The 26601-nt window shown below is 34.5% G+C and overlaps 2 protein-coding genes, 1 long non-coding RNA gene and 4 pseudogenes across 4 annotated transcripts; 1 reads left to right on the top strand and 6 right to left on the bottom strand.

Annotated features, from left to right (window-relative positions):
• Positions 1-1347: 1347 nt before the first annotated feature.
• Positions 1348-5157, bottom strand: LOC18611800 (Amino acid kinase family protein). Its single transcript, XM_007048241.3, has 7 exons — positions 4791-5157; positions 3567-3702; positions 3425-3478; positions 2799-2890; positions 2379-2605; positions 1895-2071; positions 1348-1754 (listed from the first exon to the last, which is right to left on the bottom strand). Exons 1-7 carry the CDS (start codon positions 5015-5017, stop codon positions 1645-1647), a joined length of 1023 nt encoding a protein of 340 aa, XP_007048303.3. The 5' UTR covers positions 5018-5157; the 3' UTR covers positions 1348-1644.
• LOC148764487 (uncharacterized) lies at positions 4236-4784 on the bottom strand. The gene is made up of 2 exons (XR_016027978.1): positions 4454-4784; positions 4236-4316 (listed from the first exon to the last, which is right to left on the bottom strand). It is a non-coding gene; the product is annotated as an uncharacterized LOC148764487 (long non-coding RNA).
• An 813-nt stretch (positions 5158-5970) lies between the features above and the next one.
• On the bottom strand, positions 5971-6584 carry LOC18611799 (TATA-box-binding protein 2 pseudogene; annotated as a pseudogene).
• A 1310-nt stretch (positions 6585-7894) lies between these two features.
• On the bottom strand, positions 7895-8509 carry LOC108661132 (TATA-box-binding protein pseudogene; annotated as a pseudogene).
• Positions 8510-16301: 7792 nt separating this feature from the next.
• LOC18611797 (TATA-box-binding protein pseudogene) lies at positions 16302-16916 on the bottom strand (annotated as a pseudogene).
• A 782-nt stretch (positions 16917-17698) lies between these two features.
• On the top strand, positions 17699-18301 carry LOC18611796 (TATA-box-binding protein pseudogene; annotated as a pseudogene).
• A 346-nt stretch (positions 18302-18647) lies between these two features.
• On the bottom strand, positions 18648-24834 carry LOC18611795 (Transducin/WD40 repeat-like superfamily protein). 2 transcript variants are annotated; one of them, XM_018114404.2, is made up of 8 exons: positions 23874-24834; positions 21499-23304; positions 21302-21392; positions 21038-21195; positions 20890-20941; positions 20677-20756; positions 20494-20587; positions 18648-19660 (listed from the first exon to the last, which is right to left on the bottom strand). In XM_018114404.2, exons 2-8 carry the CDS (start codon positions 22447-22449, stop codon positions 19104-19106), a joined length of 1983 nt encoding a protein of 660 aa, XP_017969893.2. In that variant the 5' UTR covers positions 22450-23304; positions 23874-24834; the 3' UTR covers positions 18648-19103. The 2 variants fall into 2 exon arrangements, with proteins under 2 accessions (XP_017969893.2, XP_088658998.1); XM_088802872.1 differs by lacking the exon at positions 23874-24834 and adding an exon at positions 23442-23628.
• Between the last annotated feature and the right edge of the window lie 1767 nt (positions 24835-26601).

Here is a 26601-nt window from a genome sequence, read left to right as displayed (position 1 = left end):
GACTCTCTTATTTACTTGGTGAGTGTTGGGTGTTTTTGACCTCCAACTCGACCAGTCCCTCCCTAAACCTGTTTTTGGGGAAAACCAACTTGTTTTTGGTTACTACTTAGCTTCCATGGTTAAACTTGAATAAGGTAACAGTACAAACCTGAATGATTGACAGATTTATCTTGTCTTCTTGTGCTGTTTCCATGCTTCGCGGTTCAAAAAGGTTGGATTGTGATTGCTATGCAAGCTCTTTAATAATGTCATGGATGGGATTTCTATTCTATATTCCCTTGGTGTGGCCATATACTTGTGAAGAAAATAATGAGACAGTTGATGATATTTGGCAAAATTAGGAGAAATGATTAAGGTAAAAGAAAATAAGCTGATAACTTCCAATATGAAAAATTACCTCAACAGTTAAAACTTGAGATTTTAATATAAAGATTTGGAGGTTAAACTCTTGAAATGGACCACATAAGCAGATGAATGTTTTATAAAAATGAGTTGCTTCCCGTTTCATAGTCCTAACTCATGTTTATACGAAAAAAAGAGGCCAGGGAGGGCAGAAAAGAAGATGGTCAGGCTGTGTCTGAGCTGGATCGAGAATAGTTAATTACAAGATCCTGTTTGACCAAAAAGTCTTCAAAAAGGCAACCCCTGAAAAATCTGGCTCACAAATGTTGGGGGGCGGGGGGGGGGGGGTGTTGGGTTTCATTCAACTTTGGTCCATTCCCCGACAGTAGAATGTGGCGGTCCTGTTCTCAATTCTAGTGTTGGAACTTTCTTCCATTTTCCACAAAATCCTAACACGTCCAAACACTTTCTATGACATAATATTAAATAGGATGGCAATTGCATCGAAGCAGGATACAGCCAGCCAAGTAGGCGGTAATGGGATACCACACCTTAAAACGGAAAGGGAAATGGATGCTCTCTTTTATTTTTAGAGAGAGAGAGAGACCAGATATGTTAGCTATTGAGTAGATGGCTTTGTGCAGTAACAATAATGATTTGTACAAATCATACCTTTCTGTCACCAATCAGTTGAACCAGGAGGGCGAAGAGAACCTGCAGAACATTCAAATTGAGAATATAAATTAGAGTAAAATACAGCCAACTTTTCAAGTCATAATGTTTAGTGAAAGCAGTTAACAAAGTGAAATCACCTTGAGATGATTGGCAGCTTTGGCACCAATGAGCTCTAATTGGTCATCTTTAAACCTCAGATCTCTTGCACAAATAATTGTGCTGATGATATAAGCAAAGAAATAACATGCAAAAATAGTTTTTTTTCCCCCTTCTGTCCTTTGCGACTGCTTACCACTAACATTAAACATTAAACTTAACATATCAAAGTCATTGAAGAATTACTGTTTGATTGACATTGCTACAATGTTCAAACAAGGCAAAATTCCACCAATTTTATGTAAAAAAATCAGCAGTGATATTATCTTAATCTGTCAAAGAGTGGAATGGATTTCACGCTTCATGCTTTCATTTTGGGTTTTTCAAATGTGAGCTCCAGGAAACTTCCTCTTCAAAACCTCTCATTATGCTTGAGCAATGAATTACCATCCAATACTTTCTTTTTCAAAAAGGAAAAGCAAAGTAGGGAGAAGCCACTACACTGATAGGTAACTGCACCAAGTATCTTCTTTATGTCCTCGCCACTGTTGAATTCCATGTTCCTCCAATCAATGTACCAACTCTCTCACCCTTTATTGCTTTTGAGATGTTACCCGGTTTGTTTAAATTGAAGACAACAACTGCATTGAAGGAAAGACACTTAGATCAAATTAACTCCGATTCTCTTTAGTTAATGCATTGGGGCCAACTTACAAATTCCAAACATAACACACTTATTAGTGATGCTATTATAATACAGATTGCAAAATTTTAAACATACCAGGAATGTTATTTTCTTGGCACAGAGTAATGGCAGTCATGTCCATCACTGAAAGATCTTTTGAAGTCACCTCATTATAAGTTAGTGTATCATGAAGACGGGCATTTGGATTACGCCTAGGATCATCATCATAAACCCCATCAACATTTGTGGCTTTCAGCACAACCTCTGCATTGACTGGACCAACAAATAGAATGTCTAATTAATTCCAAACAATAGCAATATCTTGGCATTAAGAGAACATTTATTTCCAAGACATTAGTAGTAAAATCCCATCTTAAATCAGTTACGATTTATTTCAACAAATTTTACACAATGAGGGCAATTTTATGCAAGATTCAAAGTATCTTCAAAATCTCAGAAATGTTCCAAGTGACTTAGAATGTATAATAGGCTTAATGTATCAATGACCCAAACATGTTTATTCCTAGAATTATATTCCCTAAAGTGTCAGTAAGCATTCTGACTAAAGAAAATGACTTACTTTCTGCACAACGAAGGGCTGCAGCAGTATCTGTGGTGAAGAACGGATTACCAGTTCCAGCTGCAAAGATGACGACCCTTCCTTTCTCCAAATGCCTCACAGCCCTTCGACGTATATATGGCTCTGCAACCTCTGACATACGAAATGCAGTCTGAACACGTGTTGGGATGCCAATACTCTCCATTGTTGCTTGAAGAAATATAGCATTCATTACAGTTGCTAACATTCTAGCAAAAAAAATGCAGCAATAATACACATGAGAGAGAGAGAGAGAGAGAGAGAGGGCATGAGAAGATTTCCCTATGGTAGCTCAGGTCTAATTACTTTCTGCAATTATTATGACTGGTCATTCAAGGAAATATGTGCAAAACCAGAAAGACTTCTGAAACACAAAAACATGCAATCAAATAAATTACTTACCCAATGTAATCAGCAGATGAACGGTCAAGCCCACTACATCCTGCCCAAGATGATCCACGGAAAATATTACCCCCACCAACCACTATTGCAACCTGCGACAAGTACCTAAAAGATTTAGACATATAAAATGAAATCAAACAGTGGAGGTTCTAATCACTTTCAGTTTTGCAAACTCATTCTGACAACCAGTCACTCTTTCCTAATAAGTAACCTCCTCCCAAATTTTTTAATAATTTCACATGATAGTATTTATGTTGTAAGTTGCGTCTCCATGTACTTTCTAGATTACTCAACTTCATTCACAAGTGCGATTGATGCCATTTTTTATTGGTAGTAGGAATTGTTTATCCTGCTCAAACTTCTTTTTGGATCTCATCCAAATAAAGCAGATATTTGTCATAGCAATCTCCAAATTGCAATGCATGGTCCTCCACCAAAATGTAGAATCCAGGATTGCAATACGAAATTGACAACTAATCAACAATTCAACATGGTATTACAACAAAACAATTCAACATAACTGAGAAAAGGAAAAACTTAAGCACAACAACCAAATTTAAAGAAGATTGGAGGAGGAAGAAAACAGTCATGAAAGATATAAATGGAAGAAGGGGCTACAGACTAGCCTCAATGCCCAGGCGAGTCACTGATGCAACCTCCCTTGCAATAGCCATTGTAATCTGAATTCAACCAGAAACTTAATACTTCAATTTTAATCAAGAAACGAAAACATAATATGCAAAGTAAAAAAATTATTCACATCACAACCTTTGGGTCAATATTTTGAGAGTGATCTCCTGCAAGTGCTTCTCCGCTTACTTTAAGCAAAACCCTTTGCCATTTATAAGATGGTTTGTCATTCATTTGCATTCCAAAGGGAGCCATTGATGACATGTGATTATGCCTGTTAAAAGAAGGAGGCTAAAGATGCAGATAAACAAGTGCTTTCAAGAATGTTGAAAAAGTTGAAGGGGTGGGGGAAGGTTGCAGAAAGATTTAAGTAATTGTTCAATGAACCTTGAGCAGGTGCTTAAAGAAAATAGAAAGAATATCCTATATCTGCTATAAAACTTCAGCCACATGTATGAACCAAGAATTTCAATTCAGTAACCTTGAAAATAGCAATGAGAAATTGAACTCTCAAGCATTAAAGATTATCATAGCATATTAATATACAGAAAAAATGATAAGGAGAAATCAAAATTCTAATTCATTAACCAAAGAAGCACTGAAGAAGGAAATATATATCTCAAGTATTAATTAGGTCACTTTAAATTCACCTAGGAAGAGGCTCATACACTAAAAAGATATCTTATGCATATAAGAATACCCAACTGCATAGCTCAAGAGTGAGAACTATTCACTAAGTTAAATTCCACATCTCTCACATGCCTTTTCACTGCCAACATGAGCACAAAGATGTAAGACACAAATATAGAATGAATGATTTTAACATACAACAGGGATTGTTTTGGGCATCCAACTGATACATTACTCCAATTACTATTTTTATCGCACCTGAAAGAATAATTTGATCATTAGGATTTGGAATAAAAAAGACAACGGACTCATCTTGTGCACAACTAGAGTCCACCATAATTGTTAGTTTCACTAGCAAAGATAATTTTATATCACTTTTGCAAAAGTCATAGTACCTTCAACATTTTTGTAGAAACTCCGCCACTGAAAAAGGATTTGAACAAAATAACAGATATTGTCTAAATAGCAAATCGATTTCCACAGTACATAAAATAGTTTCCACTTTCCAGTGCTAATGATATCCAATGTAGAAGTGCAAGGATCTTGGAATTTTTCTTTTTCCCCAGAAGTCATGCCCACTTGTTATCAAAATAGTAATGCAATTACCAACATAGCATCGAACATCACTACAAATCTCAGTAAAAACCCACACTAAGCATCAAAATTCAAAGCCCAGGACAAACTAAAAGACATACAATAAGGAAATCAAACCACCGCACCGAAGAAACATACCTGAAGTTCATGGGGTCTGGGGGGGAACCCATGTCAGATGAAGCCGAACAGTTGATAAACAATCGTCTAAATGAGCTCCGCTGACTCATTATTAAGCCACCTAGATGATGGGTTTTTACAGGAGAAGGACCCAAAAATAGCAATGATGATGATGATGAAGATGAAGATGTAGACGAAGAGATTGGACTGAAAGAGATGATGGGTAGAAAAGAAGTACAGACTGCCATGGAAAAAATTGGGAATTTGATTGCTATTAAAAGCAACTGTAATGTGTTCTTCAAATTGCTGCCGCCAAAAAGATAAGCTTTGGGCTATGCTCTGTTTCTCCTCGAGATAACATAGGGTGGAGTTATGATATTTATTTTTTTTATTTTTGTATTTTTATTGAGAAAATAGACGTTTTTTATGATAAAATATCTCATGAAGCGGATCCATGGAGTAATAGCCAAACTAAATAAAAATGGATTTTCATGTATTTAATATATTTTGTTTCTTTATGCATTTATTTATGAGTTCATAAAATTTATAATTTTGTTGAGCTTGTTATTTTTTATTAGTATATAATTTTGTTGAACTCTAATAAAGCTTGTGTACTTTCAAGCATATTGGAAGTAAAATGAAAGACCTTTATGATATCAACCCTCTAGCATATAATTTTGATGAAGATCCCTTCACTATTGTAATGGATGACAAATTCATAACATGTAGATTACTTTAAAAAAAAAATCTTGGGTAAATTTTTTGGAATACAAGAATTTAATTAGCAATTGTAGTCAATTTTTCTAAATTTTTTTATAAAAATTATTTTATGATTTTGATAATTAATAACAAATTTCTCAACTCTAACAACACACATGACAAGTCTGGGTTTAGTTTTCAAAAACTCAAGTTTAGTAAGACTTATAAGAAAAAGAAAATACTAAATCGACAAAAAAATTTCGAACAAACAATGGTAACAAAATATGCAGGAAATTTCTTTTATAAACAGTTGCGACAAGAAGAAAACTTATCAAATACCAAAATGCAAAATAGAGCAATAACAAGTTTTGAAATTGAAACTTTCATTTGAAGTAAGAAAATTATTGAAAGTTTACATTCAAATCCATTGTCAAAATACAAAAAACTTAGAAAGAAACAAAGAATTACTAAATCCTAATTTTATATGAAATGCTGAACTTCTTCACTTGTAAGTTCTCTTGAAAGACATCAGAACAGGATATATGTTGTCAAAAGCTTGAAAAATTCTCTCTCTCTTTTGAGCTCCAGCAATAACAATATTTCCCGAAGGAAAAATAAGAACAGTAACTTTAGGTGTTTTGACTCTATATATTAATCCTGGAAATAACTCTGGCTCATATATTGCGAACTCCCATGAAAAGCTGCAAGCCGCACAAGACTGATAGGGAACTTCATATCACAAGAAGCAACAATGTTCTGAATCTTGAAATCCTTGAACTGAACATCAAAACCAATTTTCTGAATGATTCGAGCGAACTTGCGAGCAGCCAGTAGAGATTGTTGCTCGGTTTTGGCTCCAGTGCAAACAATCTTTCCGGATGAAAATATGAGTGCGGTGGTCTTGGGTTCTTTGATCCTCATTATCACAGCAGCAAATCTTTTGGGGTTGTATTCGGAATTTCGTGCATGAAACGCAATGGCCTTGAGGTTCAACGTGCAACCCAAGTTCACAGTGGAAACCACATTCTGAACGGTAGAGACGATGGGAGACCCGAGAGTGTGAGAACTGGAAGGCGCCAAAACTTGATTACCTATCGCTAACTCCGAATCTGCCATGTTGGTAAGACTGACAGTACTCTCGCTGGATTGGTTTGAAGGCAAGATTGAAGGGTTTCTTTCACTCAAGAATGGGGAGGAACTAAATAGTTTAAGCAAGCAGGAGTAGAGAGGGCATGAATCTGTTGTCAAGAAGAGACAAGAAAATATATAAGAGATGGCTTAGAAGTAGGTGACTTTATAACTTTATTTTGTAAATCATAATCAAGATGGTACAAGGCATATGAGTCACTGTAGGAAAGGATAATTTTAAATTTTTCGTTTGCTCCAATTTTTTTCTATTGATTTAAGTAAATTTTGAATTTTTATAAAAAAATATATGCACAATACCTAAAAACTCCTAAATTATTAAAAAAATTCAAATAAATATTTTTTGACATTTGATCAAATCATTATATTTTTATTTTAAACCAAATAAACCCTATAATTAATAAAATACCCCTTATCATTTAATTTATACTATTTTTTATGTATTTATTTATGAGTTAATAAAATTTATAATTTTGTTGGGCTTGTTATTTTTAATAGTATATTACTTGCATATATATATATATATATATTATTTCTTTCATATTAGTAAATATAATAAAATGTTTTTTTATGAAAAAAATAAGATAAGGGAATAGTTTTTAAGTTCGCTTCAAAATTAAATGTCCAAATCTACAACTGAGTTGACCTATGCGATTCTTTTAAATTAAAACTATTAAGGCTGAGGTATTACCGTGTACTACTCTAATAAAGCTTTTGTACTTTGAAGCATATTGGAAGTAAAATGATAAATGTATAAGATGTAATGGATGACGAATTCATAAAATGTAAATTACTTTAAAAATAAATCTTGGATAAATTTTCTGAAACATAAGAATTTAATTAGCAATTGTAATCAATTTTTCTAAATTTTATTATAATTTATTTTATTATTTTGATAATTAATAACAAATTTCTAAAGTCTAACCGTAAACATGACAAGTCTAGGTTTAGTTTCCAAAAACTCAAACTTAATAAGACTCATAAGAAAAAAGAAACTCTAAACCAACAAAAACCTTTCGCACAAACAATAGCAATAAAATATACAGAAAATTTCTTTTATAAGCAGTTACGACAAGAAGAAAACTTATCAAAGATCAAATATGCAAAATAGAGCAAATTACAAATTTTGAAATTGAAACTTTCATTAGAAGAAAGAAAACTATTGAAAGGTTACATTCAAACACCATATGATAGCTATTTAATCCATTGTCAAAATACAAAAACTTAGAAAGAAACAAAGAATTACTAAACCCTAATTCTATATGAAATGCTGAACTTCTTCACTTGTAGTTTCTCTTGAAGGACATCAAAACAGGATATATGTTCTCGAAAGCTTGGAAAATATGATCTCTCTTTTGAGCTCCAGCAATAACAATATTTCCCGAAGGAAAAACAAGGATGGCAACTTTAGGTGTTTTCATTCGATATATTAATCCCGGAAATAACTCTGGCTCATATATTGTGAACTTCCCATGAAAAGCTGCAAGCTGCACAAGACTGATGGGGAACTTCATATTACAAGAAGCAACAATGTTCTGAATCTTGAAATCCTTGAACTGAATATCAAAACCAATTTTTTGCATGATTCGAGCGAACTTGCGAGCAGCCAGTAGGGATTGTTGCTCGGTTTTGGCTCCAGTGCAAACAATCTTTCCAGATGAAAATATGAGTGCGGTGGTCTTGGGTTCTTTGATCCTCATTATCACAGCAGCAAATCTTTTGGGGTTGTATTCGGAATTTCGTGCATGAAGCGCAATGAACTTGAGGTCCAGCTTGCAACCTAAGTTCACAGTGGAAACCACGTTCTGAAGGGTAGGGACAAGGGGAGACCCGAGAGGGTGAGTACTGGAAGGCTCCAAAACTTGGTTACTGATCCCTGACTCTGAATCTGCCATGTTGGTAAGACTGACAGTACTCTGGTTGGATTGGTTTGAAGGCAAGATTGAAGGGTTTCTTTCTCTCAAGAATGGGGAGGAACTAAATAGTTTAAGCAAGCAGGAGCAGAGAGGGCATGAATCTGTTGTCAAGAAGAGACAAGAAAATATATAAGAGATGGCTTAGAAGTAGGTGACTTTATAACTTTATTTTGTAAATCATAATCATGATGGTACAAGGTATATGAGTCACTGTAGGAAAAGGAAAATTTTAAATTTTAAGTTTGTTCCAATTTTTTTCTATTGACTTAAGTAAATTTTGAATTTTTATAAAAAAAATATAAGCACAATACTTAAAAACTCTTCAATTATTGAAAATAATTCAAATAAACTTTTTCTTTTTTCCTTCAATATAATTAATGGTTGATTTAATTAAAATACCCCTTATCATTTCTATACAATTTTTTTTTATATATTTATTTATGAGTTGATAAAATTTATAATTTTGTTGAGCTTGTTATTTTTTATTAGTATATTACTTGAACATGCATGTGTATATATATATATATATATAATTTTTTTATATTAGTAAATATAATAAAATGTGTTTTTTATGAAAAAAAAATAAGATAAGAGTATAGTTTTTAATTTGGCTTCAAAATTAAATGTCTAAATCTGCAACTGAGTTGACCTATGTGATTCTTTTAAATTACCCTATAGTATAATTTATGTTTTCAATAGAGGTATATAAAACTTAAATCCTCATCCCAAGAATAAAAAAGAAAAGGAAAACTGAAGAACTATTTTCTTAAATACTTTGACAGAAAAATCAACGAAATTTCCCTGCACAAATTCCATTTTTCCCTATTATTAGTACTCAAACTCATGCTGGCTTAATTAGGAGGTCCTGGCGAGTATAATTTGCCTTTTTTTTTTTGAGAAATTTAATAATACATAAGAATATTATTTCAAAAAAATAATACGTGAGAATAAAAGAGAAAATATTGAAATTATAAGGAAAATACTTTTATTTTTTATTTTTCCCAACTCAGTATTCTTTTTCTACGAAAAATTGCATACAAAATAAAGATATAACCAATCAAACATAACGTTGCAATTATAAACAAAAATATTGATATGTGTTAATAAATAATATAAATGTTTATATAAATAAGAATACATTTGAAATCTTAACTGAATTGGAAAATGGACCATGCTTACATGATTTACAATTTTTTTTTTTTAAAGTGTGTGTGTGTGCGTGTGTATCAGAAACTCCATTGTTGAATGCCTTGCATACACATAAAAGGGGTTGCCATGCTAGACCTTCTTTTGGTGTTAAGAGTAACCACCACCTTCTTTTGGTGTCCTAATATGTTCAAGTTTTCCTGATCATAAGATTTGTGAGTGCCATGTGCTGTTCACTCGACTTGAAATACTTAATATCTCTGGTAATCGTCTCACTGATGCATGTGGATCATATCTTTCAACCATCGTTGAAAAGTGCAAAGGTAAATTGCATTCCCTACTGTTCAGTCAATTTTAATATAGGCTTCTTTACATTTACTAAATGGCTTATCGTTTAGTTTTTGCCTTTGGAATAATGGTGTTGTCATATGAAAATCTCTGTCTTGTATTATTTGAATATAGATTCTTTTACTTGAATATATCAGCTGATGTCCCCTTTGATCTTTAGCCCTGTATAGCTTGAATGTAGAGCGCTGTTCCATTACTTCCAGAACAATTCAAAAGGTTGTTGATGCACTGGATACTGGATCTGCACTAACGTATGCTTATCAAATCAGTGAATAATCCTCTTAAATTCCCATTTTTTTTGGACAAGCTATCTAAGCATCACTCTTTTGGCAGGATATAACAACCCTATATCTGGGAATTGTTAGAATACTAAATTGTAAAATTTAAAAATTGACTTCAAGGTTTGTATTAATGTCATTGTCCTTTAAAGTTTTATTCACCCCTACTTGTAATGTGCAAAAAAGTTCCTAACGTATAAAGCTCGAAGATACAATGAAGCCCAGTGATTAATGATGTTTTGCACTGATGAAATCAATCCACTAAGTACTCATTGAAGTATAACAAGATTATCAAACTTTTATAATATTTTTCTACAGTAAAATAATATAGAAAAAAACTTGAAAAATGTTTGAGAAAGGAAGAAAAGATTTTTTTATTTACTGTTGTAAGTTCTGTTGGTAAAGGGGGTCTTTTTATAAGCTTAGATGCCTGTTTTCAACAGAAATTGTTTGTGTCTGTTTCAAACAGTCACTCCTGTTGACCTTTTTCAACAAACGTAACTTTTTTTTATCTTATTTATTTCCAACAAACATAACCCTTCTCTTAATTTTTAATTTCCAACAATCATAATTTTTTCTTTTATTTTTATATCTTTTATTTGAAAATGTCCAACAATCCCCGACCATTTTCAAATTAATTCAAATTTTCGATAATCTTGAAAATCAATTACATAAATGAAGGTGTCTTCCGATTGAATCTTCACTTAGTGAAAACATATTAAAGTTAATCAAAATTGCATGGTAAACTATGCTTTAAACCAACTATTTCATGTGATTAACCGAACACATCTCACACAATGATTTCAACACCAATGAATGCACAGTATCCGGTGACGCTTTTATGGTCATGCATATATATTCTCTTTTCATGAGTACTGTTAGGGCCAAGCTCTTGAACTTCTAGAAGCGGCCACACTTCACACTCACATAGGTAAATCCCATAAATACTCCCGTAACTAAAGCATTCTAACAAATTTATGTTATGGGTCTATTAAGAGTAAATAACTCATCCTTTCCTTACCATTATGGGAACCTAGCACTTCACTTGGGATAGAGTATAATATATTATATTATAGTGCTAGCAGCCACATGCAAATGATATACTTTGTCTCATTGAACTCAAGACTTGACGTTATACCAAGCATTGAGTCGAGTTTCCACCATGGGTGACTTTTAATTTATGAACTTGAGTCTCATCCCCTTTAAAGTCTTATTTATAAGATCTCTAGTAAGACTTTTTATTAAAGGATCCATCAAGTTTTCACTAGACTTCACAAAAGTTATAGTGATCACCCTATCAAAAATTAATTATTGAACATAGTTATGTCTTAATCCAATATGTCTAAACTTTCCATTGCATACTTGGCTATATGGTTTTGCTAAAATTGCTTCACTATCACAATGAATAGAAATTGGAGAAATTGGTTTAGGCTAATAAGGTACACCATAGAGTAAATTTCTTAGCCATTCAGCTTCCTTAGTAGTAGCAGCAACCAATACAATAAATTCGACTGCCATGGAAGAATACGTTTGCCTTTTATATCCTCAAGAAATAGCACCCCCACCAAGCATGAAGATCCATCCTCTAATGGAAGCATGATCTTCTAAACTTGTAATCCAATAGCAAATGTTATATTTGGCCTTGTATATATCATTGCAATATATTAAGCAACTAATTAGTCTTATATATTGTAATTGATCAACAACCTTACCAGTATTAACTACTAATTAATTTGAAGATCTATTGGTGTAAATGCTGGTATACAATTGCTAAGAAACTTTTTATGCAATTTCTCAATGTAATGCAATTATGAAAAAGTTATGTTGTTTTCATCGTGAAATATTTTAATTCTTAAATGACATTCGTTACACCTATGTCTTTCATTGCAAAATTATTTAACAAAAACTTCTTTGTCTAATCGACTTGTTCCAAATCCGTACCAAAATTAGCATATCATTCACATATAAGCAAATTATAACACTTTTGTTATTTGGGAATTTGTTATATAAGCACTTGTCAGATTTATTTATGTTATAGCCATTAGCTAAAACGATTTCATCAAATTTTTTATGCCATTGTTTTGGTGCTTGTTTAAGCTTGTACAATGATTTGACAAGTGTATAAACTTTATACTCTTGTCTTGAAATAACAAACCCTTTTGGTTATTCTACATAGACTTCCTTTTTTAATTCACCATTTAAAAATGCTATTTTGATATCCGTTTGGTGAATTACTAAGTTATAAATTGATGTAAGGGTATTAGAAATCTAATTGTAGCAATTCTTGCTACTAGAGTATAAGTATCAAAGTAGTCAATCTCTTACTTTTACATAAAGCTTTTGACTATTAATCTTGCTTCTTACTTGACACCAGGGAGAAAAGAAACTCTTGAGGCAAGTAGAAATACTGCTAGTAAATGGTTTCCTCCAATCTTGTTAGATATTTAACAAAGTAGATTCCTGCAAAATTTTCATACTTTCACTTCCATTTTTTTTTCTTTTACATTGATATTCATTAACCCACATAGTTATAACCTAAAACCACCAAACAAGAGGTCTATTGATTATTATGCTAATCATACAATTAAAAAAGAACAAGAAAAATAATTAGCAGTTAGCCTATACTTAACCGTGTCATCTGCTTTGGATTATAAACAAGTTATGGCAAGAGTAGTAACAAAGAATCTAAAAACTAAAAACTTATAGTTCAATACCCATCATTTAGTCCCCTCACATGCAAAACAAATTGGTTCATCATATATGAGGCAAGTTTGTATCAGGATTTGCTCTTTAAACTTTTGACCTCTATTAATGGTTCCAAAATCTAGACCTGAGGCAATTGATAAAGTCTTAGTTTCTCAGGCCTTTTCCTACCTCAAGAATAGACTCGGCCCGTCATATAATTTTAGATTTATGGTTCAGCATTAGTTTGGGATATGCCTTAATAAACCATCATTCTTACTCAAGTTTGCATTTTTTTTATTTTAGGATGACAAGTATTTATTCTTAAGTATATTATGCATATCATATACAATATTGTGTATTAAACTCAAATCAAATCAATTAAGAAAAGAAAGCTTATCTGGTAATCTGGAGAAAAACTCATTGTGCTATTTTCTTTGTCAATCATCAACTCGGTTTAATCAGAAGCCAATTTCCTTAGTGTTCCACTTGCAGCAGTCATTATTGAAACGAAATAAAACCTTAAGATTGTTAGAACACCAAATTGAAAAATTTAGAAATTGGCTTCAATAAGTGTATCAGTGCCATTGTCCTTAAGGCTTTATTCGCCGTCACTTGTAGTGTGTAAAAGAGTTATCGACGTATAAACTTCGAAGATACAATGAAGTTCAGTGATTGATGATGTTTTGCACTAATGAAATCAATCCACTAAACTCATCGTAGTATAACAAGATTATCAAACTTCTATAATATTTTTTCACAACAAAATAATATAAAAGAAAATTTGGAAAATGTTTGAGAAAGGAAAAAAAGATTTTTCTGTTTACTGATGTACGTTTTGTTGGTAAAGAGGATCCTTTTTTTATAAGCTTAGATGCCTGTTCCCAACAAACATTGTTTGTCTCTGTTTTAAACAGTCGCTCTTGTAGGTCTTTCCCAACAGACGTGGGTTTTTTTTTATTTTATTTATTTTTAACAAATATAATCCTTCTCTTAATTTTTAATTTTCAACTATCATAATTTTTCTTTTTATTCTGATATCTTTTATTTGAAAATGTCCACAATAGGAATGTCATTGCCATCACTAATTTATTGCGCAAACTTGCTAAAATGAAAAGGTTTAAGATACAGAGAACTTTTGCCTTGTTTTTCTTGATGTAGTTTATAATTTATGAACGCAGAGTCTTGCTGACGTATTATTTTTTTCAGATTTTCAAATCTTAGTCTAAATGGCTTAAAACTAAGCAAGCCTGCGGTTGCTGGCCTTTGCCACCTTTCTAAAACCTCATGTTTGTCGCGGTTGATGCTTGAGGGCACTGGTATAGGAACTGTAAGCAAAATTTCATGTCCCCATTTCTTTTACTTCAATATCAGCTTGCTTCGAGTGTACGGCTTAACTTTCTTCCTCTGCTTGTGATTGGGTTCTGAGGTCATTTGTAGGATGGAGCACTAGGATTGACTCAAACATTTTTTAGCTCAACTCATGAGCCTTTGAAACTTGATCTGTCTTATTGTGGAGTAACATCTACATACGTTTATCAACTTAACACTGATGTTACTTTCATTAGTGGCATTCTTGAGCTGAACCTTGGAGGAAATCCCATTATGCTAGAGGTTTGTATATATATAAATCAGATTATGACACTTTTGCTGTATGCAAGTACCTTGCAAAAAACTGTTTAAAATTGGTATGAACTGCAGGTTTTGGATTTTGGATGTGAGACACAGGTGCAGTTTATCTGTTCTGGTGCTAGTATAATGATCATTTTTATTATTTTGGAGAGTATGTAATGGAAATCTATAGCTTTTATTTTGTGCACACTATGTGGATTTACCTTAAATTGGGAAGATAAGATAGAACATGAGAGAACCATTGATGCTATAATTATTCTTCAGCTTTGAATTTAAGATTACTTTTCTGTGGAATATGATTGGAGCTATGAACACGGGGTGGCAATGCATTAGCATCACTGCTCATCAATCCTCAATGTTGTCGAAAAGTTTTGATCCTGAACAAGTGTCAGCTGGGGATGGCTGGAATTCTTCAAATAATTCAGGCACTAGCAGGTTAAATTACCAATTCCACTATGATTTTTAATATTTCTATCAAAACTTAATTTTCTAATTTCAAAGTTGGTTTTCCTTGGAGAGAATGACTCTCTAGAAGAGCTCAATCTTGCTGATAATGCTGATAGGAATAAGTAGTTAACTACACAATATGATAAATTGACAAATGAGAGCTCAGAATACTTACAGCCAGACCACACCATATCTGAACCGTCTCTTAATCAATGTGTTTCCAAGGAATGTGATGGTGAACAGGGCATGCAGTAAGCTTGAAGTTGCTGATAGCGAAGATGATGAGATAAGGGTGGGAACAGTTGCATCCGAGTTCGATGACAGCTGTGCAAGCTCATGCCAAAGAAATTCGTCTATGGAGGGCCAGTTCATTCAAGAGCTTTCTACTGCCATTGGTATGGTAAAGCAGTTGCAGGGTTTTAGATCTTAGCAATAATGGGTTCTCAATTCAACCTTCCGAAGCTTTATCCAATGCTTGGTCATCAGGTTTAAGGGTTGGTTTAGCTTGGCGGCATATTGAGAATCAGACAGTCCATTTTTCAGTGGAAGGAAACAAGTGTTGTAGAGTCAAATCCTGCTGCAAAAAGGATTGAATCTAGTGCTTCTGGGTGGATATTGACACGTTGTATAATCACCTACATAGTAACAAACCACTCATCGTAGCAACACATTTCCACTGATGTTGTTCCTTCAATATTGTAATGGAGGATGAATTCATAAAATGTAGATTACTTTAAAAATAAAACTTGGGTAAATTTTCTGGAATAGAAGAATTTAATTAGAAATTGTAATAAAGTTTTCTAAACTTAATTATAAAATAATAAAATTATTTTTATAATAACAAATATTTTTAAGTCTAGCAGCAAACATGACCAGTTTAGGTTTAGCTTCCAAAAACTCAGACTTAATAAAGTCTATAAGAAAAAAAAATAGATATTCTAAATCTAAATAAACCTTTCGCACAAACAATGGTAGCAAAATATGTAGGAAATTTCTTTTATAAGCAGCTAGACAAAAAGAAAACTTATCAAACACTGAAAATGCAAAGTAGAGCAAACTAAAGTTTCGAAATTGAAACTTTCATTATAAGTAAGAAAATTATTGAAAGTTTACATTTATACACTGTACCACAGTTATCTAATTCACTGTCAAAATACAAAAAACTAGAAAGAAACAAAGAATTACTAAGTCCTAACTCTATATGAAATTAGAAGTTGATCTTGCTGCTCTTAACTTCTTCACTTGTAATTTCTCTTGAAAGACGTCAAAACAGGATATATTTTCTCGAAAGCTTGGAAAATATGATCTCTCTTTTGAGCTCCAGCAATAACAATATTTCCCGAAGGAAAAACAAGGATGGCAACTTTAGGTGTTTTCATTCGATATATTAATCCCGGAAATAACTCTGGCTCATATATTGTGAACTTCCCATGAAAAGCTGCAAGCTGCACAAGACTGATGGGGAACTTCATATTACAAGAAGCAACAATGTTCTGAATCTTGAAATCCTTGAACTGAATATCAAAACCAATTTTTTGAATGATTCGAGCGAACTTGCGAGCAGCCAGTAGGGATTGTTGCTCGGTTTTGGCTCCAGTGCAAACAATCTTTCCAGAAGAAAATATGAGTGCGGTGGTCTTGGGTTCTTTGATCCTCATTATCACAGCAGCAAATCTTTTGGGGTTGTATTCGGAATTTCGTGCATGAAGCGCAATGAACTTGAGGTCCAGCTTGCAACCCAAGTTCACAGTGGAAACCACATTCTGAAGGGTAGGGACAAGGGGAGACCCGAGAGGGTGAGTACTGGAAGGCTCCAAAACTTGGTTACTGATCCCTGACTCTGAATCTGCCATGTTGGTAAGACTGACAGTACTCTCGTTGGATTGGTTTGAAGGCAAGATTGAAGGGTTTCTTTCTCTCGAGAATGGGAACTAAATAGTTAAAGCAGGAGCAGGGAGGGCATGAATCTGTTGTAAGAGATGGCTTTGAGGTTGGTGACTTTATAGCCTTATTTTGTAAATCATAATCATGATGGTATAAGGTATATGAGTCACTGTAGGAAAAGGAAAATTTCATGTTATTTAAATTTCAAGTTTGCTTCAATTTTTTTCTATTGATTTAAATTTGGAATTTTTATTAAAAAAATATATCACTAAAGTCAACGTTTATTGACTACTCCCAAATAAATAAAATGGTTAATTGTTATCCATAAATAAATAAAAGGGTAATTTTCCTTTTAGAATAAAAATTCGAAAAATCTTCTGCCACAGGGACTTGGATTTCCATAGGCTCCAGTGTTAAACCCTCTCCTATCTTTTATATATATATATATATATAAACCCCTCCTTATTAGTATTAAACAAAAAACAGCTCTAAATATTCTTTCTTAGCAAATTCTGAGAAGAAAGAAAGAAACCTCGAAATTTTTAGTTCAGGACTAATTCGCAGAGGGTCATTGGTCTGACGACGGTAGATACGGGGCTATATCAATTGTTTAATCTATTTCTATTCTCATGCAACAAACAGTACTTCTATATTAGTCTCATATGCAAATTCTGGGAAGAAGGAAAACCCTGGAATCGTGCATTCAAGATCAATTCAAACTTTCAAAGAGAGGGTACTCATTGGTGTCAAGATGGCAGATACAGGATCATCGGAAAGTAACCAAGTTTCCGATCCATCCGGCCGCCCAACCCCTATGCTTCAGAATGTAGTTTCAACTGTGAACCTGAACTGCACCCTGGATCTAAAGGCCATTGCCCTTCATGCTCGCAACGCAGAATACAACCCCAGAAGGTTTGCTGCCGTGGTAATGAGGATCAAGGAACCTAAAACCACTGCACTCATATTTTCCTCTGGAAAGATTGTTTGCACTGGTGCCAAAACCGTGCAACAATCCCAGTTGGCTGCCAGGAAGTATGCTCGAATCGTTGAAAAGCTTGGATTTCATGTCAATTTCAAGGATTTCAAGATTCAGAATCTGGTTGCTTCTTGTAACGTTTTGGTCCCTATCAGTTTAACACGTCTTGCTTGTCATCATTACGAGCATGCAACATATGAACCAGAGTTGTTTCCAGGATTAATTTATCGGATGAGACGACCCAAAATCACAATGTTAATTTTTCCATCTGGAAAGCTTGTTATTACTGGAGCAAAGGAGAGGGTTGAAATAGATACAGCTTTTGAGAATATATATCCTGTTCTCATGTCTTTCAGGATAAACAAGAAAGACAAGTAATTTCTTGGAAGAGCAGCCAGACCCAGTTTTCCTCCGAAATTAGTTCTTGTAATAGGACCTGACCTTGATTAATTGGTTTAGATTTTCTTTTAATTGTAAATTCTCAAGGAGAGGTGTTTTCATCTCAACTAGTAAAATATATAAGTCTTTTTATCCCTCGTTAATCTTTTGTTGCCCCCAAGAGAACAGAATTTCAAGAATAAGCAAGTTGTTAGCTATTTAAATATTCAAAAAAATGTAGGAGGCCCAATTTGAAATCTTTCTTTCGAAACGATCAAATAGACATACCTACATTACATATATACTGACGACACAACGTACACATGTATGTGCTAGTACTAACAAATTAAACAAGATGAAATTTAAATTAGAGGCTGGTCAAGAAAACATGAAAGAGAGCAGCATGTAACGTTAGTAATTCCATTTCTTCTTTGTATCGCTATGTACTTTAGGTATTATTCACAGAAAACCGTAGGACTATGAAAAATTGTGAGCCGCCTAAATGAGAAGTGCTCTAACATAAGCCCCGATGACATGGTCCAAATGTCGAACAATGATGGAATGACAAACCATGTCAAAAGAAACGACCTCTACTGAAATTCAAGCGGGGTAAAGGGTTGAGTATCAGCAACCTGACTTGGGAACATTTACATCTGGAAAAGAAACAATTGTTTCTTTGATGACTGCTGCTGACTGACTGAGCTTGCACACTGCATAACCCCAGATAGATGCAAGTTCGCTAGAAAGTGGATGGCATCAAGAACTCATAGAAATAGACTATGAAAAATCCTGAAGCAAACTCCTACAGCCTAACAGGAAATCCATAGTTGTGGAATGTCCTGATTGTTCCATTCCACCCACCTGCAACAATCACGAGCCCCCATGTATCTGATAGGGTTGTGCAATTGTTGGCACTACTGTGACAGAGCTGCTGCTGGTCATACGTACAATACTCGTCTTCCAAAACTTCTGCATCACACAAAGGAAGCTTTTCTTCAGGCCACGTGGCAGAAACCTTGCAGGACCCATCAATGGAGAACCAGTTACCAAGAGAGAATCGTTCTGAATCTCTGATCCCGGAAGCACCCTCTATTTGACCCTCTCTGGGTGACCGAGCCCGGCAATCATTAATATGTAAGTGCCTCTGATCTGCAACCTGGCCTAACCAAGGTAATGCAACAGACACATCTTCGCAGAAGAAGTGCTCGCAAGAACGAACAGATTTTGTATGTTTCGATGTTTGGAGGCAAAAGCCATTGTAGTTCCAGACATAAACATGACAGTCTTCTCCAACTGAGATTATATGTTTCCCTGTTGAAGTAAATGATGCCGACATCTGACTTCCTGATTTTGGCAGTCCTGAAGTATTCAAGGAAAATATTAATTTATGAAAATTGTGACATAAGTATCAATAGGGGATAATTATCTAAGTATTGACAACACATGCACAAATGGCAAAGCTATAGTTTAACCTTCAAGCTTACTGCATAGATCATGATAATATTAAATATTCAAGGCTTGTCTAATTCTACTTTATATATTCAATGGATGTGTTATAAGGAATGCCACCAAAAGATTATATATTCATCGGATGTGTAACAAGGTATGCCGAGAATTAAAGCTTATGCAGGGAAAGGTATATGTACAAAAAGATCACAGCTAGTACAGCTGTAAAGGTTGATAGGAAGTGAGATCAATTCAGATCTCTCTCTCCTCTGCATCTCTCAAACTTAATCTTGCAATATTCTAGTAAAATGCAATGTACCTGTGACTGGGAGACACGTACTTGAAGACGTGGTGCATTATCAGTAAATATTCATATGGATCAGCTTTTCACTCTAAATATATTAAAGGCAGTCCAAGAAAGATCTAGTGTTTCTCTCTTCATAAACTAGACCGTGAGAGATTAAATTTAGTCCACTAAATAAGTACACTGAAGCTCAACATGAGAACAGAGCAAGCAGCAGCTGAAGGACAGGCCTAACATGTGAAGATGAACACCTTTCAAATGTGGAACCATGGGTAATGATGTAAGGTGCATCCATTTTCCCAAGCAGAAGCATAAGGAATGAATATAAGGTCGTTACAAGATATTACTAATTTAGTTCAATTTCAAGTTAGGTTATCACTACATGATTTTGCCTCAATTGTATCTCCCAATCCTAAGGAGTTACATAATACAGAGTCCTTACCTTTAAATTTACAAACCATATCTACCCCATCGAATATTCGGACCTTGGAATCTTCAGAAGTTATCATAACTTTGTGTGGTTCATCCTGGGAGAACTGCAAGTTGGAAGGAAACTAATTATCAATGAATGAAAAATATTAGCGTAAGCAACAGACATACAGCACCAAGAGCTTCAGTTTAAAACCTGAATACTTGTGATTTTGTTGCCAGAGGTCTTTTTTCTGCCATGAATATGCATCTCTGCCTCCAAATTAACATGGCTGCCTATATCACCAAAAAAAGAACATTCAGGTAGAATGAAAGGACATTTAGGTGCTGTGCCAGAAAAACAAAAGGAACAATTGAACAACTAAAATTGAATAGTACAATAGAACTCTTATCATGCAAAAGGTGATACCTGATGCTTCAAAAAAGTGGCAAGTGCCTGTGATGGAACCAACGACAAATTCCTGCCAGAATAAAAGGACATGAACTGATTACCATCGCCAAGTTGTGAAATCCAAAACACTAGCAAAGATTATTAATTCAAGTATTCAGAACCACACCTTCCCATCTGGCCGGTAACATATAGCAGTTATAATGTCCCGCACATCCACCCAGTCAACAACTCGCTTCTCAGACACTCCCCAGATCCTAACCTTTCCATCTATAGAACCACTGATGAAGTAATTGTCATCAATGGGATTGAACTGTATGCATGTTACTGTTTCCATCAAAACAATAAGCATGCTCAGAAATTTAGACGGAACTATAATGTAAATAAAATCACAGAACAGGGGATGATAGGATTTAAGTCCTGTCATAGTTACCATAGTTATTATGATGGAAAACATTAAGACATTGATCGCAGCCAACTTGCCACAGTCGAACAGTTTTATCTATGGAAGAAGAAACAAGCAACTGCAACCAAAAATTTGATTCAGTATAACAAAAAACTAAAACAAAGGTCTAAAGCGGAATGAATTAAAGTAAGATAGACTGCTAGGTTTCTGCAGGATTGACTCACATTTGTAGTGGACCATGCAAGATCTAAAACATCACTTGTATGGCCATGAAACTCTTGCATTGGTGACTCCTCAATCTGAAAAATCTTATTCGGAATAATAACCAGTGAGTGGATTGACTTTTTTCTTCCAAATCCTGACTTTCCTTTGTCTATCTTTCTATCCAAATTGCCCTCAGCCATGAAAGGTTTACGAGGGGCATCCGTTGATGTGACATGCCATATACGTACTACCCCATCTTCACCACCGCTTGCCAAATACTGACCATCTGGGCTAAACTTCATTGTCCAGATGAAGCCCTTGTGAGCTTGAATTTCTTGTCGCATGTAAAGTGCTGTAAACTCCATGTATCCTTTCTTATTGGGCAGAACAGTCATTCTGTTTGTTTTATGTTCTTTGAGACTTGATTTTGATACCTTAGATGCACGTCTACTTACTTCTCCTTTCCTCATGGTCATGAAGTGTTTCCACCATTTCTTGAATTTCTTCCTATCAACTTTAGCATTTTCACATGCATCCCAATGTGCTTGGGCTTCCTTTTGTTCACATCCTTTAGTAGAAAAAAACATCTTATTCTCACTCTCAAGAGCTATGTTCTGTTCTTGTTCCGATTCATCAACCACCAAATTGGTTTGACAAGTCATTTCCCTATCACAACAAGCCAAACTCCCTTCTCCATTGTTAATAGAAGAAAATGAAGAACTTGGGACAGCACCATTGCAGTCTGTGATTCTCTCCAAGTCCTTGATCTTTGATGACTTCGCAAACTCAACCAGATCCATTCCAAGCAGAAAACATTCACGTCTTTCCTTCACACTTCGTGGCTCATTTATCCAAATTTCATAATCTGAATTCCCACCCTCCAATTCTTTTGCTACAACTGGCTCTTCAACCGACAAGCAATCCAGTGAATCAAAGAACACATCATTTTCTACCTCATCAGAGCTCAGCATGTCTTGTACTTAAGACCAGTATTCCACATCAAAACTAACTCTCCTAATACTTCCTCTATGCAACCCAAGAAACTTCTTAGAAAGCCTTTAATAGCTTTCAAAGCCCCAATTCACGGACCGAGTTTTGCTCTCTTGATTATGTAAATAAAGGGATTGGAACCAAGTAATTCAACAAAATATATAGTTCCAAAACATGGACACATTCGAGGAACCAACTTCTAATCCAGCAGACCACCAATAGCAACCCTTCTTTGCATGTTATAAAACTTTAACATTTATGGATCCCAATACAAAATTAACATAAAAAAAAAATGATACTCGGAACCCGGAAATGCTGGCAATAATCAACTAGTTAAAGCCAAAGACCAATACTTGAAAGGTTTCAAGACTTGTACCTTGGGTTCCATGCAAAGCAAACAACACAATTCAAAAACTATCACCGACCGCCCTGTGATCATGGGTTGCTCAACACCTCAGGAGTCAATTTTCACACCTTCAAAAACATTAAAAAATGGAACCTGGCAAACCCCAGAAACTCTTCAAGGGCTCTGTATCAATTTTACAGCAACCAAAGGGTGGCAAGTGTAAACATAAAGAGAGAAACTGGCGGTGGAAGGAAAGGTTTTAGAGAATAAAAAAGAAGCACAAAATCAATGCAAACCAAATAGCTTTTAGAGAGAGTGTTATTAGCTTCGAGATTTGGGATTGGAAACGCACGAGCGACAATAAGAAGCGGCGCAGCCCGGGCAACAAGAAGCTAGAGTTGTGCTATCTGCAACTAACCCTTTCTTTTGTCTCTCCCTTTCTCTTGGCTTTTTGTTGGTAATGATGGTGAGGATTATCTCCACCAAATATCTGTAACACCAAAAAGTTGTCAAAATTAATGGAAGAACCCAATTAGGCAACTCTGATATAAATTATACAGTTCCCGCATGAGGAAAATGGAAAACTCCAATAAACAAGTGAAGAAAATTTGAACATCAACAAAGAACCTGAAATTTGTAGACTCTGGTAGAGTTGGGAAATAAAATAACATGGGTCTAAATCACTCTTAGTACCCCCAATAGAGCAAAATTCAAAAAGAAGAAAACAGACAATTCAGCTTTTTAGTACTGAGAAGAAAAAGGTTGCGAAAAGGAAGTAGCACATCATACACATATCGGTGTCGATAGTTTTGAAAACTTCAAAAAAAAAAAAGAGAGACTAGCCATTAAAGCTTGCACAGTTGGCTCTGTTATGTGATTAATTTAGGCTTAATTTAGAGAGTCTGTAAAAGGCCAAGAGGGGGCATTAAATGGTTAAATTACACAGCCTGTGAGACACCAACAGCACTAGTAATAGGCTCAACTACAGCAGCCTATTTAGGAGAAAAGAGTCCCCAAAAACAAAAAGAATAGTTAAAAAAAAACACTAGTAATACTTACAGACTAGTCTCTTCTGAGCTAGCAAAGAAACCTCAACTGATTAAACATATAGGCTTGTTTCCTTGTCAGCACAACAACAACACACTCAGACTCTCTCCCTCCATCTCTTTCTCTGTGTCTCTCTTGGGCTTGGTGTTTTTGCAGCTTATGTTATGTTTTTGTGAAGTTTGATAAAACTGGCAATGTGAGTGTAGCTTGTTAGCTCTGTTCATCTGTTCTGGTTTTTGGGGTTTTTGGTTGTTTCTGTCTGTTAATTTTTTGTTGTGTCTTTTTTTCAGAGCAAAATTCCGGGTTTTTGGGGGGGTTGTTGGAAAATAATCCAAAAAAAGATAATCATCAAACGAAAAGGGTCCTCACTTTGGATTCTGGGTTTTGGACTTCAACAAAGGAAAAAACATGATAAAATAGATTTCATGTCGAGATTTTTTTGAAGTCATCATTGAACTTGAAAAGAAATAAAAAAGAAAGACCCGTTCTTTTGTTTCCATTTCTTCTCTCATAGAGCTTTCAGATACTCAAAGAATCTCCCAGACCCAACCTTGCTTTGCCATTTTCGTTAACAAGAGTTTCAGACCGTATTTCTCTAACAAGGCTTGTCATTTTTGAATCATGTACAAATTTGCTGACAGAGAGAAAGTGAGATTGATTCTATCAAAGGAACCAAAAGAAATAAAGGAAACTTTACTCCCACGTGATCCCTCTTCAAAACAACCAACACAAGAAGAAAAGAAACAGTGATTTCTCAATCTCATAGCTGTGATTTTTTTCATGTACTAACAAAGTCTAAGATTCTGATACCATCAATCTCCCAACTCATTGCCTTTTTCTGGCTAAAATATGAGCCTGGTTTTGGTCTGGCCTGAGAATTACGTTAGCAGAAGAGAAAGGACTAAAAAAAGGAGACAGAACTGAGGTGAGCTAAGCTACGGGGTTGTACGGTGTGACATTGAAGAAAATTAAAGAGAGATGATAAGATGGGTGATGGGGCATTGATCCGTCGGTAATGCCTTGGGAGAGTGTTTGGAATCTTCCAAAACCAAGTGTCACTCTCTTTTGGTCATGATGGCAATGGGGTTGGCTACACCACACCATTTTTTTTTCCCGTAGCAGCCTATATGATTTGATGTAGGCTTTTGGAGGTTTTAGATCATGGCAAAAGAGAAGGCCACGGCCTTTGAGGCTTTTATGTGACAATAAATCCATGCCACCCTGATGAAAAGGATTTGGAAAATAACCTTACCTGAGGCTGCACTAAGGGTAATACATATATATGTATATGTCCCTTGACTGGAAAAAGTAGAAAATGCCATGAACAATAGAAAAAGGATTTAGTTCTGTTTTTTTTTTCTTGGTTTTTTTTATTAAGCTGAGGAGGTACACTTTGAAATTGAGGCAAGATAAAATGACATGGAAAGGCAGTCTTTGGTGGATAAACATGATTATGCATTTGGAATATTGATTCAAAAGGAAACAAAAAACTATTTGTTTTACTTATATTCTTAGATTAAGCATTCAGTGTTCATGCATCAGAAACTTACTATTGACAAGTCTATCCACATTTTTTTTTTCTTTTTGCAAAGGTTAACACACATGTCTTCTTATTGGCAAATAATAGTTGCTCATAGATAATCTGGTTTGAGCTCTAGACTACAAAGGAGAAGGTCGAGAAATTAAAATGGCATTGTTCATAATTTCATATGATTTTGAAAGTGATTATACTGTATATGTGTATTCGGTTATATATTTATTTAAAAAATAAAAAATTATGTATCAATTATTGAGTTAAATATTTTGATGTTAAATTTGATTATTTAAATTATGACTTTTTAGATCATTTAGCACTATTTATACTAGAGTTTGTTAGTTGATTTTTTTTTTATTGAAGTTGTTAATTAATTTCTAAAACCAAATTGCAATATTCTTCCTGCACAGGCTAGATGCTTGGATATGAACACATGAGAATATAGCTTTAAATTCCCTTGATAGAAAATAAAATGACAGAAACCATGAATGGCAAACCCTGCCTGGCAAGCATCTGTTGTTTCTGACAAACCAAATTATAATCCGCACGGCTACTCATGTGGATTGGGGGCGTGTGAGTGGTGAGATCTAACCTTCGACACTCGTGTAAAATTTTTTTATGGCCACTGTACTAAAATGATCTGGCTAAGCTGCATTTTTTTTCTCTATTCTATTATTAATCAATAGTATATTCATAGTGGATTACCAGCAAAACACAACAAACAGGATCTAAAGTGACAGTGAATACAAAAAGTAGAACATAGAGGAAAAGCCATCCACATCTGATTGGTTATTTGTTTATTTCAGATCAAGAATGATTGACACCCAACTTGCTGATTCTATCTCTATCTCATTCGCTACACCCTGTTTAGGCTTGCGTATTTCCTTTTTAATAAAGAGGAAAGGCCTGGCTGTTCCTGCCGATTTATAATTCAGCTTTGTAAAGCCTAATTTTATCTATTGAATCAGGACACATGCCAACTCTCACTGCACACAGTGAGGATTGGCCTTTTTCTGGTACAGCAAGATTAACACCATCCACATTTTGGAAATATTGAACTGTGGGAGTATCTATGTTCTTATACTTCCAATTGGCTATAAACCCTTTCAAAAATCTTATTTAACTGTGTTTTCAATCAATTAGAAATGCTAAGAAGAAGTAAAAACTAATAATAGCAGCGGATATAACAAAAGCACATAACATTGC

This window comes from Theobroma cacao, chromosome 1, assembly GCF_053813885.1.
Source record: "Theobroma cacao isolate CCN51 chromosome 1, ASM5381388v1, whole genome shotgun sequence".
Taxonomy (NCBI): domain Eukaryota; kingdom Viridiplantae; phylum Streptophyta; class Magnoliopsida; order Malvales; family Malvaceae; genus Theobroma; species Theobroma cacao.
This window is presented reverse-complemented; position numbering and strand designations above follow the sequence as displayed.